The 20,066-nt window shown below is 35.3% G+C and overlaps 1 protein-coding gene across 38 annotated transcripts in view; it reads left to right on the top strand.

Moving 5' to 3' along the window:
• Positions 1–20,066, top strand: part of RIMS2 (regulating synaptic membrane exocytosis 2) — a 603,997-nt gene that overhangs the window by 83,785 nt on the left and 500,146 nt on the right. For 23 of the 38 annotated variants that reach the window (XM_059165830.1, XM_059165827.1, XM_059165815.1 and 20 more), the window contains exons 2-3: positions 12,372–12,404; positions 12,793–12,879. The exons of the other annotated variants lie outside the window; for them this stretch is intronic. In XM_059165830.1, coding sequence (XP_059021813.1) covers positions 12,372–12,404; positions 12,793–12,879 — 120 coding nt within the window. The remainder of the gene's footprint in view (positions 1–12,371; positions 12,405–12,792; positions 12,880–20,066) is intronic. 38 annotated transcript variants of the gene reach the window in all.

Genomic DNA, 20,066 nt, shown 5'->3' with positions numbered 1-20,066 from the left:
GATAATTACCACTTGTCTCTCTGCTTCCAATTCCATAAATTTTACTAGCCTTGAATCCTAACCCATTCTAACAAACAAATAAGGAAACCATGTCATTGGGGGAAGTTCTGGAAAGAGAATGAAACTAAATGCTTGTATTTATAGCTCCACTTTTGATTACTCTAGTTGAGCACAATAGCTCTAATTTATTAATTCTATTCTACAGGCTTTCTTTCTCTCTATCATTATCGATCTATCTATAATATGTAAATATGCATAACTTCACACTAATATCTTTGACTATCTTTGACTCTAAATCCAGCACTGTAGTCAAGGTTCATTCATTTTAGCCTCTTCTCTGTTTATTTGTAATTTCTTTTTCTGACAGTGAGAATCCTGGTTCTCATTATTTCAGTTTATTTAGTTATTTTTCACTTCCTGTCAACATCCACAGTAGTTTCAGAATTGCTAACCTGTGCAGTGTGCAAACAGATTTACTAATTAGAGTACCTTGTATAGTTCTTTTTTGTCTTTAGCGTTGTAAGTATCCACTTAAGATATCCTTTCCCATTGTTACTTTGAGCAGCAAATTTTTCTGAGTCATTGAGGTTTATTATCCATTTTCCAAACAGAGCTGAATTCATTTATCACATTCTGCATTTCATCCTAGGATTCCCTGCCCTTGTGGTTGATTATTTAAGAAATTGTATATATTAAGGTTTACTCTTTGTGACGTATAGTTCTGTGGGTTTTTATAAATACATATAGTCATGTATACAGCAACACCATATCATTTAGAACAGTTCCAACATTCCCAAAATTCCTTTGTTTGATCTCTCTGTAGCCGATTCCTCCTTCATCTTAAGGGGAAAACTTCTAGTTTTTCATCATTAAGTATGATGTTATCTGTAGCTTTTTATGTTTATCAAATTGAAGAAATATGCTCAATTCATAGTGTGTCAAGAGTTCTTATTATGAATGATTGTTGGATTTTGTCAAATATAATAGATAATTTTTCTTCTTTAATTTGTTGATGTGATGGACTCCACTAAATGATTTTTGAGTATTGAACCACTATATCTGAGATAAATCCAACCTGGTCATGGGGTACAATTGTTTTATACAATGTTGGATTCAATCTAACCATGCTAATACATTGTTGAATATATTTGCATTTGTGTTCATGAAAGATAACAGTCTGTAATTTTCATTTCTTTTAATGTCTTTGTTTTTTGAATTATGGTGATGCTGTTCTAAGAGACTGAGTTAGAAAGTGTTCTCTCTTGATCCATTCATCTGTTGATGGACATCTAGGTTCTTTCCATAGTTTGGCTATTGTGGACATTGCTGCTATAAACATTCGGGTGCATGTGCCCCTTTGGATCACTACGTTTGTATCTTTAGGGTAAATACCCAATAGTGCAATTGCTGGGTCATAGGGCAGTTCTATTTTCAACATTTTGAGGAACCTCCATGCTGTTTTCCAGAGTGGCTGCACCAGCTTGCATTCCCACCAACAGTGTAGGAGGGTTCCCCTTTCTCCGCATCCTCGCCAGCATCTGTCATTTCCTGACTTGTTTATTTTAGCCATTCTGACTGGTGTGAGGTGATATCTCATTGTGGTTTTGATTTGTATTTCCCTGATGCCGAGTGATATGGAGCACTTTTTCATGTGTCTGTTGGCCATCTGGATGTCTTCTTTGCAGAAATGTCTGTTCATGTCCTCTGCCCATTTCTTGATTGGATTATTTGGTCTTTGGGTGTTGAGTTTGCTAAGTTCTTTATAGATTCTGGACACTAGTCCTTTATCTGATATGTTGTTTGCAAATATCTTCTCCCATTCTGTCAGTTGTCTTTTGATTTTGTTAACTGTTTCCTTTGCTGTGCAAAAGCTTTTGATCTTGATGAAATCCCAATAGTTCATTTTTGCCCTTGCTTCCCTTGCCTTTGGCGTTGTTCCTAGGAAGATGTTGCTGCGGCTGAGGTCGAAGAGGTTGCTGTCTGTGTTCTCCTCAAGGATTTTGATGGATTCCTTTCTCACATTGAGGTCCTTCATCCATTTTGAGTCTATTTTTGTATGTGGTGTAAGGAAATGGTCCAATTTCATTTTTCTGCATGTGGCTGTCCAATTTTCCCAGCACCATTTATTGAAGAGGTTGTCTTTTTTCCATTGGACATTCTTTCCTGCTTTGTCGAAGATTAGTTGACTGTAGAGTTGAGGGTCTATAGAAGATGTGGTATATATACACAATGGAATACTATGCAGCCATCAAAAGAAATGAAATCTTGCCATTTGCGACAACATGGATGGAACTAGAGCGTATCATGCTTAGTGAAATAAGTCAAGCAGAGAAAGACAACTATCATATGATCTCCCTGATATGAGGAAGTGGTGATGCAACATGGGGGCTTAAGTGGGTAGGAGAAGAATCAATGAAACAAGATGGGATTGGGAGGGAGACAAACCATAAGTGACTCTTAATCTCACAAAACAAACTGAGGGTTGCGGGGGGGAGGGGGTTTGGGAGAAGGGGGGTGGGATTATGGACATTGGGGAGGGTATGTGCTTTGGTGAGTGCTGTGAAGTGTGTAAACCTGGTGATTCACAGACCTGTACCCCTGGGGATAAAAATATATGTTTATAAAAAATAAAAAATTAAAAAAAAATAAAAATTAAAACACACAAAAAAGAAAGTGTTCTCTCAGCCTCCTTTTCTGGAAAGAGATTGTAGAGGATTGGTGTAATTTCCTATTTAAATGTTTGGTAAAGTTCACAAATGGAACATTTTGGACCTTGGTGATTTCTATTTTGCAAGGTTGTGAGTTGTCATAGAGAGTATCTTTCAAGCAAATGGTTCATTTCATCAAAGTTATTAAATTTCTGAGCATAGAGTTATTATTAATATTTATTATCTTTTTTAATGTCATGGCATCAGTAGTGATGGACCATCTTTTATTTCTGATATTAGTAATTTGTGACTTCTCTCTTTTTTCTTGACTAGCTTAGCTTTAGCTTGGTTTGTCATTTAATTAGTCTTTATTAAAGAACATTTTTTGGTTTTGTTGGTTTTGACTATTGATTTTCTATTTCAAATTTCATTGATTTATGCTCTTGTTTTTATTATTTCTTTTCTTTGTTTTACTTAAGATTTGATTCACTCTTCTTTTTCTAGTTTCCTAAGATGGAATCTTAGTTTATGGATTTTAGATCTTTTTTTGGCATCCAGTGTTGAAAGTTTCATCTAAGTACTGATTTAGCAGCATCTTGGAACTTTTTTTTTTTAAGGTTTTTTATGTATTTATTTGACAGACAGAGATCACAAGTAGGCAGAGAGGCAGCATCTTGCAACTTTTGATAGGTTGTTTTTCACTTTCATTTAGTTCAAACTACTTCAAAATTTTCTCGAGACTTCTTTTTTGATCCAGGTGTTACTTAGAAGTATATTATTTAATCTCCAGGTATTTTTGGGTTTTCCACGACAGTTTTGTTATTTGTTTCTAGTTTTAATTTCGTTGTGAACTCAGAGGAACTTTGTTTGATTTGTATTCTCTTAAATTTGTTAAAGAGCATGTTAGGGCCCAGAATGTGATCTTCTTGGTAAATGTTCCATTTGAACTTGAGAGTAATGTGTATTCTGGTATTATTGGATGATGTATTAGAGAATGCCAATTAGATATATTTTATTGATGATGCTGTTCACTCAGCTATGTCCTTACTGATTTTCTGCCTGCTGGATCTGTCAGTTACTAATCGAAGTGTGAAGTGTTTAACCCTAACAGTGGATTTGTCTGTTTCTTGTGGCAGGTCTGTCAATTTTTGTCTCTCATATTTTGACACTCTTTTGCTAGGCACAAACACAGTAAGGACTGTTATGTTTTCTTGGAGAATTCATCCCTTTGTCATTATGGAATGCCCCTCTTTATCCCTGTTAATTCTCTTGTTCTGAAGTTGACTTTGTTTGAAATTAATATAGATACTTCAGCTTTCTTTTTATGAATGTTAGCATGGTGTATCTTTCTCCATTCCTTTGCTTTTAATCTACCAGTGTCTTTATATTTAAAGTGGGTTTCTTATAGACAATACATTGGCCTTTTTTTTTAGTCTACTTTGACAGTGTCTACCTTTTAATTGGTGTATGTAGATCATTCACATTTAAGCGATTATTGATATAACTGGATTAATAGTTACTATATTTATAACTATCCCATTCATTGCCTGTGTTCTTTTATTTCTCCTTCTTCCTCCTTTACTTCCTCCCCTTCCTCTTCATATTTTCATATTCATAATACCTCCCCCTCTTCTTCTTTTTCCTCTGCTTCTTCTTTGTTTTCTACTATTTCTCTTCTGTCTCTTGTGTAAAGTCAACATTTTATATGATTTGGTTCCATGCTTTCTCTTCTCTAAGCATATTTTTTAGTGGTTTGCTGAAGAATTTTTAGTGTACGCTTACAACTATTTTCCAATAACACTATACTACCCCTGGGGTAGTACAAGTACTATATGACAGAGTATTCCCCATTCTTCCCTCCTGTACCATAAAAATTGCTGTCATTTATTTCACTTGTCCATAAACTATAATCACCAAACACAATGTTACCATTATTACTGTAAACAAAATTATGTTAGATCAATTAAAAATAAGAAAAATAAAAGGTTTTATTTTACCCTCATTTATTCCTTCTCTAATTCTCTTCCTATTTCTATGTAGGTGTGGATTTTCAACCTGTATCATTTCTTCCCTCTTAACATTCCTTGGAAGCCAGGTACATTGATGACAAATTTTCCCTTAATTTTTGCTTGTCTGAGAAAGTATTTAATTTGCTCTTATTTTTGAAGAACAATGTCACTGGATACAGAATTTGAAGTTGTTCTTTTTTCCTTTCAACACCAAATATTTCACCCCACTTTCTTTTTGGTTGCATGGTTGCTGAAAAAAATTCCGATATTCCTGTATTTGTTTCTCTGTAGGCAAGGTATTTGTATTTCTTCTGACTTCTTTCAAAATACTCTTTTTTTTTTTTTTGCAGTTTTTTTTTTCAAAATAGTATTTGCATAGTGTACATCTTTTAAAAAGATTTGTTTATTCATTAGAGAGAAAGTAGGGGGAGAGGCAGAAGGAGAGGGAGAAGGGAAGCAGACTACCTGCTGGGCAGGGAGCCCCACTCTGAGCTCCATCTCAGGATCCCGAGATCACAACCTGAGCAGAAACCAAGAGTTAGTTGCTTAACTCACTGCACCACCCAGGTGCCCCTAGGTGTACATTTTAAAAAGATTCATCCTGCTTGGTATTCCTTGTGTTTACTGGATCTGTGGTTTTGGTGTCTTGTCATTAGTTTTGGAAAATTCTCCATTATTACCATTTCAAATATTTCTTGTGTTTCTTTCTTTCTTTCTTCTACTGGTATTCCCATTACACATATGTTATACCTTTTGTAATTGTCCCACAGTTCTTGGACATTCTGTTTCATCTTTTACTCTTTTCCCTCTTTGCCTTTCAGTTTTGAATGTTTTTATTGACATATCTTCAAGCTCACTGAGATTGTTCCCAGCTGAGTGAGGTGTATTGACGAGTCCATCAAAGACGAAGGTCTTCATTTCTGTTACTGATTTATAGCATTTTCTTTTCATTCTTTCTTAAGCATTCCACCTCTCTGCTCACACAACCCACACAACAAAAAGTTGTGCACTTTTTCCATTAAAGCTCTAAACATATTATAGTTATTCTTCCCAGTTGGATAAGTCTAAAATCTCTGTCATTCTGAGTCTGGTTTTGATGCTGCTTTGTTGCTTCAGCCTGTGTTTTTTCTTGCCTTCAAAAAATGCCTTGTATTCTTTGTTGAAAGCTAAACAAAGTTTATTGTGTAAAAGAAACGTAGGTAGATTGTCTTTTAGTGTTAGGTTTTATATTTACTTGGTTATGAGTCAGGCTCTGTTTATTGTTTGATATATCTATGGTATCAGAGGTTAAAATTTATTTTATTGTCCTTATATTTTTAACCAGTATTTCTAATTTTGGTAAAACACAGACATAAAATGTATCATCTTAACCACTTTTAGGTGCACAGTTCAGTGATATTAAATATATTTATAATATATTACCATCACAACTGTACATTTCAAGAATGTTTTTTCATGTTGTCAAACTACGGCTGTAGACCCATTAAGCAAGAACTCCCCATTTTCCCCTTCTCATCAGCATCTGGTAACCACCATTCTACTTTCTGCTCTATGATTCCAACTATTCTAAGTACCTCATGTAAGTAGAATAATACAGTATTTGTCTTTTGTGATGGGTTTATTTCACTTAGCATAATGTCCTTAAGGTTCATCCATTTTCTAATATGTGTCAGAATTTCCTAACATTTTAAGTTTACATAACATTCATTTGGGGTGTGTGTGTGTGTGTGTGTGTGTGTGTGTGGCTTATCCATTTATCCATTGATAGACCCTTGGGGTGTGTGTACATTATAGCTATTGTGAATAATGCTAATATGAACAGGGGTGTACAAATCTCTTTGAGACCCTCTATCATTTCTTTCTAGTATATACCCAGAAGTGGAATTGTTGGATCATATAATAATTTTTAATTTTTTAAGGAAACACCGTACTGTTTTCCACAGTGACTCTACTATTTTGCATTCCCACCAACAATGCACAAAGGTTCCAGTTTCTCCTTATCCTTACCAACACCTGTTATCTTGTTATTTTATATCCTAATAGGTGTCAGAATATCTCACAATAGTTTAGATTTGCATTTTCCTAATGACCAGTGAGATTGAACATCTTTTCCTGTGCTTATTGGCCATTTGTGTATCTTCCTTGGAAAAATGTCTGCTCAAGTCCTTTGTCTATTTTTAAACAGGGTTCCTTTTTGTGTGTGTGTTAAATTTTAGGAGTTCTCTATATTCCAGATATTAGTCCCTTGAGATTAGATATACTTTTTAAACATTTTCTTCCATTGTGTGGGTTGCAGTTTTACTCTGTTGATTCACAAAATTTAAAAATTTTTGTGAGGTTCAGTTTGTCTATTTTTTCTTTTGTTTCCTGTGCCTTTGGTGTCATACCCAAAAAATCATTGACAAATTCAGTGTTGTGCAGCTTTTGCTCTTATATTTGTCATCTAAGAATTTTATAGTTTTAGATCTTACATTTAGGTCTTTGATTTTGATTTAATTCTTGTATAAGTTAGGTAAGGGACCAGCTTCATTCTTTGCATGTGGATATCCAGTTTTCCCAGTCTCATTTGTTGAAAAGACTGTCCTTTCGCTATGGAATAGTCTTGGCACCCTTGTCTAAAACCATTTGGCTATATACATGAGGGTTTATTTCTGGGCTCTCTATACATTTCACTGGTCTGTTTCTGTCTTTATGTCAGTGCTACACTGATTAGTAGTAAGTTTTGAAATTAGTATATGTGAGTCATCCAGCTTCGTTCTTGGGTGGTTTTTTTTTTTTTCCCTTCAAATTATTTTAGCTTTTAGGGTGTCTTCTGATTCCATGTGAATTTAGGATGGGTTTTTGTATTTCTGCCAAAAACATTGGGATTTTGATAGGGATTGCATTGAATCTGTACATTGCTTTAGGTAGTATTTGGGTATTGGTCTGTAATTTGAGTCTCTCTAGTGAGTTTCTTATGTCAGTTATTGTACTTTCATCTCCAGAAATCCTTATTTATTTATTTATTTATTTATTTTTTACGTTTTTCTATCTCTTTATTGATATTCCTGTTTGGTTCATAGATTTTCTTGACTTTCCCACATCTTCCTTTAATTCTTTAAGCTTCTTTAAGATGGTTGTTTTAAAGTCTTTGTTTTGTAGATCTGCTGTCAGGTCTTTTTTCAAGGACAGTGTCTATTCATCCTTTTTTCCTTTGAATGCATAATACTTTCCTATTTGTATGTGTTAGGATTAAAGTTGAAAATTGGACATTTGAATCTAATATGGTAGGTCTGGAAATCAGATTTTTTCCCCCTTCACTGGGTTTTCTTGTTTTTGTTTTGTGTGTGTGTGTGTATTTAATTATAGGCTGTCTCTGTGCTGAGCATTTATCCTGTGGTATAAATTTAAGGTCTTTTCAGGTCTTTGTTAAGCCTGGACCTTTCTCTGGGCATGTACAGTGACTTTACTTTCTCCCATACATGCAGTTGCTTTTGAATGTTTGGCTCCCAAAGGGAGAAAAATTGAAGAACGGAGTGGGGGAGGGGGAGTTGAGCTGGCCATTTAAACATCCTGGAAATCACCTTAGCCAGAGGGGAAAGACTTCAACAGTGTGAGGAGTTGCAGCAACAGCCACCCACTTATTTGTCTGCACCTCTGAGATGAGAAGCAATAGTCTGCGATCTGAGCACAGATCACTGATATTTGGAGGCCAGAGTCCTTTTTACCTATCCTGACCCCTGCAAGCTGTGTGCAGATTGCTCCAGGAGCAGGTGCACAGCAATGCGCTGTGGGTCTGGCAGGTGGGGAATGGGTCCCTTATATTATGCTAAGAGCCCAAGTTGACCAAAATTAATTGTAGTATATAGTTCAGGTCTTCTCCCGAAGTTGAAGGCCTTCATTAGACTCCAAAAATCCAGAATAGTTATATTGGACAAATTTTGCCATTGTTGTCCAGGTAGGGGGACAGATTTCTATTGCCTTTTACTCCATCATCTTCCCAAAATCTTCCCTATTGTCTTTATTTGTATTGTCCTTCCTTCCTTTCCCTTTCTGTTTCCCTGAGACTTTCAGCTAAATAGTGTCTGAAGTTTGTAGTTCTTTTAGTTGTAATCTTGTCATTATTCAGGAGCTCTATTGATTTGGTGGGAAGGTGTTATGGGAGGAGCATTCAGTAGTTTGTCTTTTGGTGAGCCTGAGTTGGGTATTTCTCTTTCCCCATGTTGAAGGCTAGAGGGGGTGTAGTTTGTGTTTTGGGTTTTTATTTCCACCTCAAAGGCTAAAAGAGATAATTTTCTTCTTCAGGCTTGTTTGGTTTTGGTAGAACCAATTATTTAGGCTTTGATAAAATATTTTCCCTTGAGTTTAGGATTGTTGAGGAGAGTAGACAGCTCTGGGAATATTTTGTAATTGTTACTTTCCTCATCTTTTGTTTGGATGTAGGAGATTTTTCTTCAGTTTTTACAGTGAGCAACGGGTAGGGCTCCTACTAAAGTTTATAGAAATGTGGTGGCACATCTAAGACTGGCACTTGTAATTTTAAACTCTCAACCAGTCCACACTGAGTCTTGAGTAATTGGTCAGTTTTAGTTAAAAGTATTTCTACCGCTTCAGGTGTGGGCTTCAGCCCCTTGAGCTCTTGCTAAAATGTGATGGTCTACATCTATTTGTCTATTTCTTTCATTTTCAGAGCACCAGTTTGTCTAGTTACCTAAACTCTTTGATGGCTCTAAGAAGAGTTGTTGGTTTTCAGTTTGTTCAGCTTTTTGCTTGTTATAAAGATGGAATTGATGATTTCTAAGCGTTTTATGTATCGGATTGGCAAGTGGAAGTCCCTCATACACTTTTTGGAATGCAGGAATGTAGGTGTTCATTGTTAATAATGTTAGTGTATTATAAAAAATATGATATGATTACTTTTTCATATTACCTGTTTGTAAATGAACTCATCATGAATTTTAATTATGTCCAGACATTTTGAGGTTTTATTTTGTTTACAATATTGGGGAAAAAGGAGAATGATTTTATATTCTTGATTGTATTTAAAGACAGGATAAATTCTTTTAACATAGTGTTTTTTCAGTTTCAGGTGTGAAATATAGTGATTCAGCAATTCCATACATCACAAGAAGTGCACTCTTGATTTATTTATTTATCAAGACAGATAGCAAGAAAGAGCATGAATGGGGTTGGGGGGAAGCAGGATCCCTGCTGAGCAGGGATCACGATGTGGGGGCTCCATTCCAGGACCCCGGGATTATAACCTGAGCTGGAGGAAGATGCTTATCTCACTGAGCCACCCAGGTGCCCCAACAAGTGCACTTGTTAATCCCCATTACCAGTTTAAACCTGTTCCCCCATCAGCTTCCCCTTTGGTAACCATCAGTTTGTTGTCTGTAGTTAAGAGCCTGTTTCTTGCTTTTTTTTTCCTCTTTCTTTCTCTTTTGCTTGTTTGTTTTGTTTCTTAAGTTCCACATATGAGTGAAATCATATGGTTTTGTCTTTCTCTGATTGATTTGCATAACATTATACTCTGCAGCTCCATGCATGTCATTGCAAATGACAAGAGGTCATTCTTTTTAATGGCTGAATAATATTCCACTATATATATATGCCACACATTCTTTATCCATTTGTCTATCGATGGACACTTGGGCTGCTTCCTTAATTTGGCTATTGTAGACCATATTGCTGTAAACATCAAGGAGCATGTGTCCCTTTGAATTTAGTGTTTTTGTATTCTTTGGGTAAATGCCCAGTAGTGTGACCACTGGATCATAGGGTAGTTCTCTTTTTTAAGTTTTTGGGGAACTTCCGTACTGTTTTCTGGCTATACCAGTTTATATTCCCACCAACAGTGCATGAGCATTCCTTTTTCTCCACATCCTCACCAGCACCTGTTGTTTCTTGTGTTGTTGATTATACCGTTCTGACAGGTGTGAGGTGATAATTTATTATAGTTTGGTTTGAATTTCCCTAAGAGTAAGTGATGATGAACATCTTTTCATGTGTCTGTTGGCCACCTGATGGGATAAATATTTTAACTGCCTTATTATGATACATATTTTATTTGGGAAGCTGATGCAAATGTTTGTATATTTCACGTATCTTACAATGCCCAGAAATACTTCCTAGAATTGGTAGTTAACATTTTTATGTCTGTTAATTTTTCAAGTAAAATTTTGAAATTAGGAACTGATTGGTAGATTAATATCAATTTGTTTAAGATCAAAACTTTTGTCATTAATTTAAAAAGCAACATGATTTCTTGCAGAGATCACCCAAGAATTCTTTAACAATATTTTCCCTCATTTGCATATTTATTTCAATATTCATTTATTAGTTTAAATATTTATTGTTTTTAACATACATGTCACTTGGTAAAGGGTGATCTTGCATTGTTCTCCATTTTGATGAGCTGGTACGGTAATCTTTCTTTGCCATTATCTGTTTGGGGCCTATTTTGTTTTGAAATTTTAAAGCAGTTTTTAATCTTACTCTCTAGGAAATACAACAGGTTTTCAGGATAGAATCCAGTGTCACTCTAAGGTTTTTGTGTTTGTTTGCTTATAGGATATTTGGTGCTAAATATAATCTTATTATGAATCCATTATATGACTATATTTAATTATTAAGTGATATGGGTTTAGCTCTGGGATAATACTATTACACTTTTTTGAAGTTTATGCGGGGAACACAGGATATTCATTTTTGGGTTAATACAGAGATACACAATTATCAATTATATTTATCTGTTGGGACACAAGAATATTGTAAGGGTATACCTTTTCATTTATTGTTTATATCATTATAAATAGGAACACACTGGAAAAGAAAAAATCAATTTGATCTAAAAAGAATCTAATGCACAGTGTTAATATAATTTCCTTATGAAAATCCTAGACTTCAGTGACATTTTTAGTTACCAATTCTTAGCCTTTCTTTGGGAAAGTAAAAGCTAATGAACTGATCACTGAGTCATAAATTTACCTCTCAGGACTGGTCCTAGGTAGAATGTGGGAAGACAAATTTCAGAGGAATCCAGTACCCTTGGGTGTGGGCTTTCTCTACCTTGTAAATATCTAGTGCTATTTCAGTGAAGCACTGAGTTGATTGTAGTTTAAATGCATTTTTAGTCTGTTATCTTATATGAATAATTTACTTTAGCTTATAAATGTTTAAAATTTAATATACATAGTTATTTTAGTAGTTATTTTTAGGTAGATTGGATACATAACCCCTCCACAGTTCTTTTATCTGCTCCTTTAAGCAATAAATAAATTCATTTGTAAGGCTTTTAAAATACATTTATAAAACTATACATTTTTATTTAAAATATTTATGCCTTCATTTTATATTAAGGAAGAATTTAAAAAAATAAAGAGGAAATCGATTTATCTTCAGTAAAACAAATGTAACTGTGTTTAATATAGCACTTTAAGTATTTTAAAAGCTTCAATATCAATATTAATAAAAATATGCAGAGAACTCGAGGACTAAATCATGGAATCATTAAAACAATAGTAGAGTATTAATATCAGTCCTTTATTCAGAACAAGTGATTCAACATCTTTTTTTGTGTGTCCACTTAATTTAAATGTATAATTCCAAGTAGCAAGGCACTAACCTTTTCTATGTAACAAACCTCATTTTTAATTTTTACATGGCCACAAATTGTAGAGAGAAATTTTTTTCTTAGTACAGTGCACTCAGTTGTGCAAACTTATCTTTTTAGGGTCAAAGAAGAGCACAAACCACAACCGACACAGTAAGTAAATGTATTAAGAGTGCAGTAGGCTTGATTTCTGTACCTTTGCCATATTCTGCTTTCTGCACCTTGGATGGTATTAGCTTACACTAATACTGGATAGGCTGCAGCTAGTGTGTCTTCTGCTTTCTGACTCTCTGGCTTGTAAGAGAGCTGCCTGCAGCTTCTTACTTCATCCACATGTTGACTGGATGTAGTTTTTTGCTGCCTGCTTGGGGACTGGTTAAGTGTTCAATCTTAATTTCCCTACATTCTGACTGCCTGGTGGTAATTGGAGCTCACATTTCCATTGGCTGTAGCTTTTGTGCCTGTGTCTCTTTATTATTATGGTTAAGAAAACATTTGACCTACATTGTTATTCAGTTACATTATTTGCTTATTTAAACAGGTGGTTTCCCTTTAGTGGGATCACTGAACTGGTAAATAACGTTCTTCAGCCCCAGCAAAAACAACAAAATGAAAAGGAGCCCCAGACGTAAGTAAGCTGATCTGTATAGACTAAATATTATCTCTGATAGCATAACATACTGAAGAGTATGTATTAAAATGCGGCCCTTGGAATATTATTCCTCAGAAACTAAAATTGTTAGGTTATGAGTTTGATACTTTCATCTTTAATTATCATGGAACTCTAAAAAGAAAACAGGATAATTTATAGGGTAGTAAAAGTGAAAAGAAGTAGTTCTCCCCTCAGTTTTAGTATGGATAATGTAAATTATATTTATCCAGTAAAACGTCTTTCTCCATTTATGTAATATATTCTAAAGTGTGTTTCTTTAAAAAATAATTCAGAGGACATTAAGAAATATTACCCCCCCCCCCTAATTCAGCCTTTGATCAAATAGTTTTAGAAAGGTTCTTTTAAAAAAAGGTCAAGCAGTTTTCTTTATTGTAATACTTCTGAGGGTCTAAAAGTGCTCTGAAGGGGTTAGGACATTCAATGTTTACTAAACATATTTGACCACTGAGTCCTGCTTTCACTGAACATTTCATTAAGTTATCAACATAATTTGGGAAACATAGCAATTTATTCTCACAGTGGCCTGAAACATTAAAAAAGAGTCAATTCCATTTATTTCAGTTGTTAGTAAAATAGAAAATAGTCTTTAAAAAATTGTTCACCCATCTCTTTTTAACTCCGTGCCAGTAATATTATTTATATTTTGAAGTGTAAGTAACTTTGAGAATGTGAGAAAGATTTTATATATTAAAATTCTAATCTGTCCATGATAACTGTCATCTACTCTAACATGCTCTTACTGCTCAGCCTCTATGCTTTTTTTAAGTGGGAGCTCTGGTTGTGGAGAAGATGGTTTGCTTGTAGGGATGGACAGATTGAGAAGTGACATGAACTCTAGGAGAGGATGAGAATGACTACCTTAGGAGCGAGCCCCAAGATGAAACAGAGAAACTTTCATGTTTGCTTTTAATGCAAACTAGGGCATAAATGTCTTTTTGTCTTGTGATGGCTGAGGGTTATCTGCTCATTCATTTTATATTATCTTGTGTGCATTTTATTTTAAATTTTGTCAGCGCTTTAGTTTCAACCTACCTAAGATTAAGTTGTGGTATACTGTTTCTAATAGTTTAGAGTAGTCCCCTTTACCCCTATCTGCAGATATGTTCCAAGACCCCCAGTGGGTGCCTGAAACGGCAGATGGCACATAATCCCTATTTTTACTGTTTTTTTTTTTCTGTACATACATACATATGATACATATGATATGTACATATGATGAAGTTTGATTTATGCATTAGGTACAGTAAGAGATAAACAATAATAACTAATAATAAAGTGGAACAATTGGGGCGCCTGGGTGGCTCAGTGGGTTAAGCCGCTGCCTTCGGCTCGGGTCATGATCTCAGGGTCCTGGGATCGAGTCCCGCATCGGGCTCTCTGCTCAGCAGGGAGCCTGCTTCCTCCTCTCTCTCTCTCTGCCTGTGTCTCTGCCTACTTGTGATCTCTCTCTGTCAAATAAATAAATAAAATCTTTAAAAAAAAAAAATAAAGTGGAACAATTATAATATGCTCTAATAAAAGTTATATTACTTTGGGTTCTCTCTCTCAAGATATCACGTACAATATTCACTCTTCTTGTGATGATGGGAGATGATTAAGTGCCTACATGATGAGATAAAGTGAGGAGAATGACACAGGTCCTAGGACATAGTGTAAGGCTACCATTGACCATTGACCTGTTACGGCAGGAGGATCATCTTCTTCCAGGCCCCAGTGGATCCCAGGTCACTGAAAGCACTGAAAGTGAAACTGAGGATGAGGCATGGGGGGTGGGGTTCTACTGTCTATGTAGTATTAAAATGGCAACTGTTGAAGTATTTAATCTAGGTGAAGTCAAGACCATTTTTGTCCTATCTACTATTTTATCTTTGGCATCTAGTAGAATGCCTGATCTGTAAGAGGAACTCGGCAAACCTTTCTTGTTCACAACTGATTTTACATGTTGTATCCTTTTATGGCATAAGAATTCTTATGGTTTAAGAATGTGCTTCAAGAAATAGAAATGAATTTAGTAAACTCTTTTCTAATAAAAAATTGTGTTAAAATGGCATACCTTGTCATTATTTTGCTTATTTTCTCTAAGGCACTGAAATGTCATAGAATAGTAAAATTACTATCAATATATAATTAGATGCAAATTTGCCTCTGTGTTAAATGACTTTAGTTATGTATCTTATTTGTAAGTTTCAGAAAGTAATAAAGATTAAGTTACATTATTTAGTAGATTATAGTGGCCATTAAATAAAATAGATATTTGGTTATTAGCTTTAAAAAGTTAGACACTTAAAAATGTCTAATTATTGAAATAAAGTGACTTTTTTTTAGAAAAAGATTTTATTTATTTGGCAGAGATCACAAGTAGGTAGAGAGGCAGGCAGAGAGAGAGAGGAAGAGAAGCAGGCTCCCCGCTGAGCAGAAAGCCCAACGTGGGGCTTGATCCCAGGACCCTGAGATCATGACCTGAGCGGAAGGTAGAGGCTTTAACCCACTGAGCCACCCAGGCGCCCCTGAAATAAAGTGACTTTTGATTGACATAAACAAAGATCAAGGCAAACTTGAAAAGAAATAGCTTTACTTCAATAATAAATACAATTCACTTTGCTTGGATTTTTGGATAGGAAGATGGTAGGAGAAAAGACTAGTACTTTTGGATGTTTTAAAAATTAATTCTTATTTAATGGGTGCTATTTCCTTTAAACTATCTTAGGCAACTCATTCTTCTTGTTGATCTGTGATTTATGCAATTTAAAAAATTCAGAATCAGGGACACCTGGGTGGCTCAGTCGGTTGAGTGTCTAACTCTTGATTTTAGCTCAGGTCTTGATCTCAGGGTTGTGAGTTCAAGTCCCACATTGGGCTCCACACTGGACATGAAGCCACTAAAAAAATAGAGAATTAATAGAGTCTCTCAATAGTTAGATTTTTCATCTCACATTCCTGTTATGCTGAGGATTTATGGTATATAATTTTCTAGGTGTTTTCCTTCTGTCTTTCTGATCTAAAACCCAGGATACTTATGAATCCTTTCTTTAATTCATCTGTGTTCTAAGACTTCTTTCTGAGTCATCTCATTTTTTTCTCTCTTGACTACCTTTTGAAGGGGATAACTTCCTCCGCTTACTGAATTCTAGGTATTCATTTAATATATAAAAAATAGGACTTATGTCTCTCATACTCCATATATATTTTCATAGTAGAATAACTAAGTATTCTATCAGATAGCATTAAAAGTCTAATATTTCCTGAATAGTAATTTCATTCTAATGAATTTACACAAATCCCATTTTGTGGTTATTCAAGGCTATAATAATGTAGGTTTCTTGAATCTGTATTTTCGGGGTTTATTTATTTCATAGTTGTTTAATATAATGGAATATTTACTAATTTTGATATTGGTGATTCATGTGAAACTGTAGATATAAGTAGAACAGTGTGTCCAATTTTGACTTTCTATAAATTTTAAGGCATAGAAGATCAGTTGAGCCATTTGTGTCAGTTGTCAGCTCACTCAGCCTTTGCAAAAATTCCTTAATATATAAATTAAATAATTTTTGTTTTCTTTTTTTTTCTTTTCTTTCTCTCTCTCTCTCCTTCCTTCCTTCCTTCCTTCTACTATTTTTTGCCTCAGCATCAAAATGAGGGAAAGTTTCTCTAAAGACACTATACTATAGGTTATATGTAAAGTGTAAAACAAGTACCTGGATAATTAAGAATGGGCATACTGGGAAAAAAACCGTTAAATTCTTTGGAATGCAACTGTTAACTTAACTTTGCATTCCCAATACCTAGCATAATAACAAAGGTAAGTTAGAAAGTTTTAAAATACAGATGAATTAAACCAGTTAATTGGATTAGTTTGTTTTGAATCTTCATGTAATAACAGTTTTATTCATGTTGGGACATAATAAAAATTACACTTTTGAAAAACTAGGAAAATCTAAAATTTTAATCATTAGAATCAAATGGCCATTTAATATAGTAATCCTCTTTGATTGTGAGGTCTTTTAATGGAAAAAAATGCTAAGAGAAAGAGTGTTTTTTTAAGCATAGGGAACATGATGTGTTGAAGTTTTTAAGTAGCGAAGGGTTTGAGAGACAAGGAAGACCAATGTGTCTATAATATAGTGTTTAAGATGGGAGTATGGTGGGAGATGAGATTCCAGAAGTAGGACTCAGATAGGGTAGTGTTTTATAGAGAATGATAAGTGTGAGTCTCAGTAAAAGAGGATGATAATTGGAAACTTTTAAACATGGGATTGACTTGAGTTAATTTAAATGTGAATATCAGTCTGGCTGCTCTATGAGTAGAGTGAATGAGAACAGAAGTGGATCGAGCAATGAGGAGGCTTTTATGAAAGACTTTGCTAGAAATGATGATGACTTGGACCAAATTGATTAGAGTGAAGATGGAGAGGAGTGGATTGGGGGATATATTTGGAGGTTGAAATGACAGGATTATTTTTAGTGTAGTAGATTTGGAAAAAGTTATTAAGGAAGAGAAAAGAGCCAAAGATGACTGCCAGATTTCTGATAGGAAGAACTAATTAGGCGGTGATGCCATTAACTCTGATCAAGATGGGGAAAGGATGAATAGGTTAAGACTAGCAACTAAAATAAAAGTTACAGATTTTTTATGCTTCAGATGTTATAAATAGCCAAACTTTGAAGGAGAGATAGGGATTGGCTAGAGTTATAACTTTTGGTGTTAAATCTGGATGAATAGATAAGATAACTTAGAGAGTGTATGGAGAAGAGCAGATAAGAAGGTGCGTGATTGAGCCCTGAAGAATTCTAACACCGTGCAGGGTACTAGGAATCCAGAGATAAAAGGACTGTGGTTCCTGCTCTCACAAATATTTCACATTCACGTGTGAAAAAGACATGCTGATGAACAATGAAAAAAATATTGTGGTGATTTTCTGGTTTCCTCTTTGACATGGAGAGAGTTTGGAAGTTGTTACTCTTATCCTCGCAACAAGAAAAGGCTGAACAAACTGAAAATCAACAGCTCTTCTAAGATTTATCACATAATTGAAATCACAGAGCAAATCATTCCTCTGACAGTTGGAGGGAGAGGCGAGGAAAGAGGACAACTGCTGTCTGGGAACAGAAACTCTTGGAGCTAGGTAGGATCTGGTAGGAAAACTTAAACTATGACTAATGGAACTCAGACTGAGGGCTGAGTGCACTGACTTAAGAGTTAAAAATTCCTAGGAGCCCAGCCTTAGGGGAACAACCTTCTCGACCTCCCCAGTTTTGTGAGGAACCTCACCAGGTTCTCAAGGTGAAGGTCAGTGAACAATTCTCTTGTACCTTCAGCAGAGGAGGGTAAAACTAATCGTTTTGAAATATGCTCAGAACTTTTTGTTCTCAAGGGATATTACTTTACCTAGCCAACAGGAGAGAAGGGATATACCCAATTGCAGTCCCCTCTAGCCTTCCCATCTTGCTGAAAGGTGATTGTGAAGATCAGAGCCTAGGGACACTAAAAACATTGAGACTTATCTATAGGATGATAGAATGCTTCTCTTCTAAGTGGCAGTTCAGGGTTTCTTTCTTGTTGGTAAGCCACCTGGAACACATAGCTACCAGATTTCTGCATCAGAGGAAGAGAACAGATGGAGAAAGGAGAATTTAGTAAACTAATAGAGGTCGGTCACTTTTGCTCACAGCTCATTCCCCAAACCTGTCAGAAGGCTCTTAACTAATTACGAGGAAGTCTAGAAAGTCTTTCCATGTGATCATGAAGATAGGTGACTCTATATAATGAGCAATAGTACATCTGCTGCAGTTAGTTTACATTTGATTTTCATTTATTGCAATGAGATGGAAATTTCAGGATGCCCAAAGATAAAGATTTGCTACTAAAGGAAAGATAATGACAATTTTAGGCCCTGCTCCTGGTGTTGTTGATTCTGTTGAAACTGCTGTAATGACTTGGGAGCAAGGTTGAATTTCTTTCTTTCTTTCTTTCTTTTTTTTTTTTTTTTTGAAGATTTTATTTATTTATTTGACAGAGATTACAAATAGGCAGAGAGACAGGCAGAGAGAGAGAGAGAGAGGAAGGGAAGCAGGCTCCCTGCTGAGCAGAGAGCCCGATGTGGGGCTCGATTCCAGGACTCTGGGATCAGGACCCAAGGTGAAGGCAGAGGCTTTAACCCACTGAGCCACCCAGGTGCCCCGCAAGGTTGAATATTTGTACGACTGAAGGTTAGGGTTAATAACGTGAAGAAAATTCCAGTATAGAAATGCTCTAGAAGGAGGGATATTTACTGCATGTGGTGTTTCCAAGAACATCTATTACATATTATTAGTGGGATTATAAGGAGATTTTCACAAAATACATGAAAGTATATGAGAAACCATTAGTTGATCATTAGATACCAAAACATAATAATAACTAAGATAAAGAGTAAACAAAATAATTTTTAGAAAGGAGAAGTAGAGATACCAGAAAATCATTCTTCTTTTCTTAGATGGAAGCTGTCGATATTGGTTAGTCATCTGCCTGATCTAAGAGTCACTCATCAGCTGTTTCAATCCTAAGATCATTTGCTTCTGGAGGAATATTATGGGCCTCCTACTTAAGATCCCCTGATGGAACAGATTTCCAACAGTCCAGGCAAAATTATTTATGTCTTTTTAGGTGTAAAACATGAATCCACGGATCAACATTTTTGAGGCTTTAACTGAAGTGCTAATTGTCAACATGACTTGTTACAGTCTTCCTTAAGACTCCGGGGTACTTTTTCTCTCCTGTCTCCTCCAGAAGACTGAATTTCTCAGTTTCAGGTCATAGAGAGCGTCTTAGAAGAAAGTTTTAGAGATTGCTTATACCTGTTGATGAGCGTATCACTTGATTCTTTTGCTGTACTTAATCATGTTAACTTGAAATAGAACTGAGTCTAGGGTCAGAGGTGAAATTTCTAAACGCATGGGCAGCCTGTTATTAAGTCATAAGGGAGAGATGATGGATCTCAAAAAAGGTTGATTTTTCTTTTTTTGAAACAAATAACAATGGAAATTAGAAGTTCCTTGAATATATAGTTAATTTGATTTTCCTTTCAAAATTCTGCTGTGTGTGGGGGGGTGCCTGGGTAGCTCAGCTGGTTAAGTGTCAGCTTTTGGCTCAGGTCATGATC

Source organism: Mustela lutreola, chromosome 3 (genome assembly GCF_030435805.1).
Source record: "Mustela lutreola isolate mMusLut2 chromosome 3, mMusLut2.pri, whole genome shotgun sequence".
NCBI classification, from domain to species: domain Eukaryota; kingdom Metazoa; phylum Chordata; class Mammalia; order Carnivora; family Mustelidae; genus Mustela; species Mustela lutreola.
The sequence above is the reverse complement of the archived record's forward strand: the minus strand, read 5'-3'. Positions and strand labels throughout refer to the sequence as shown.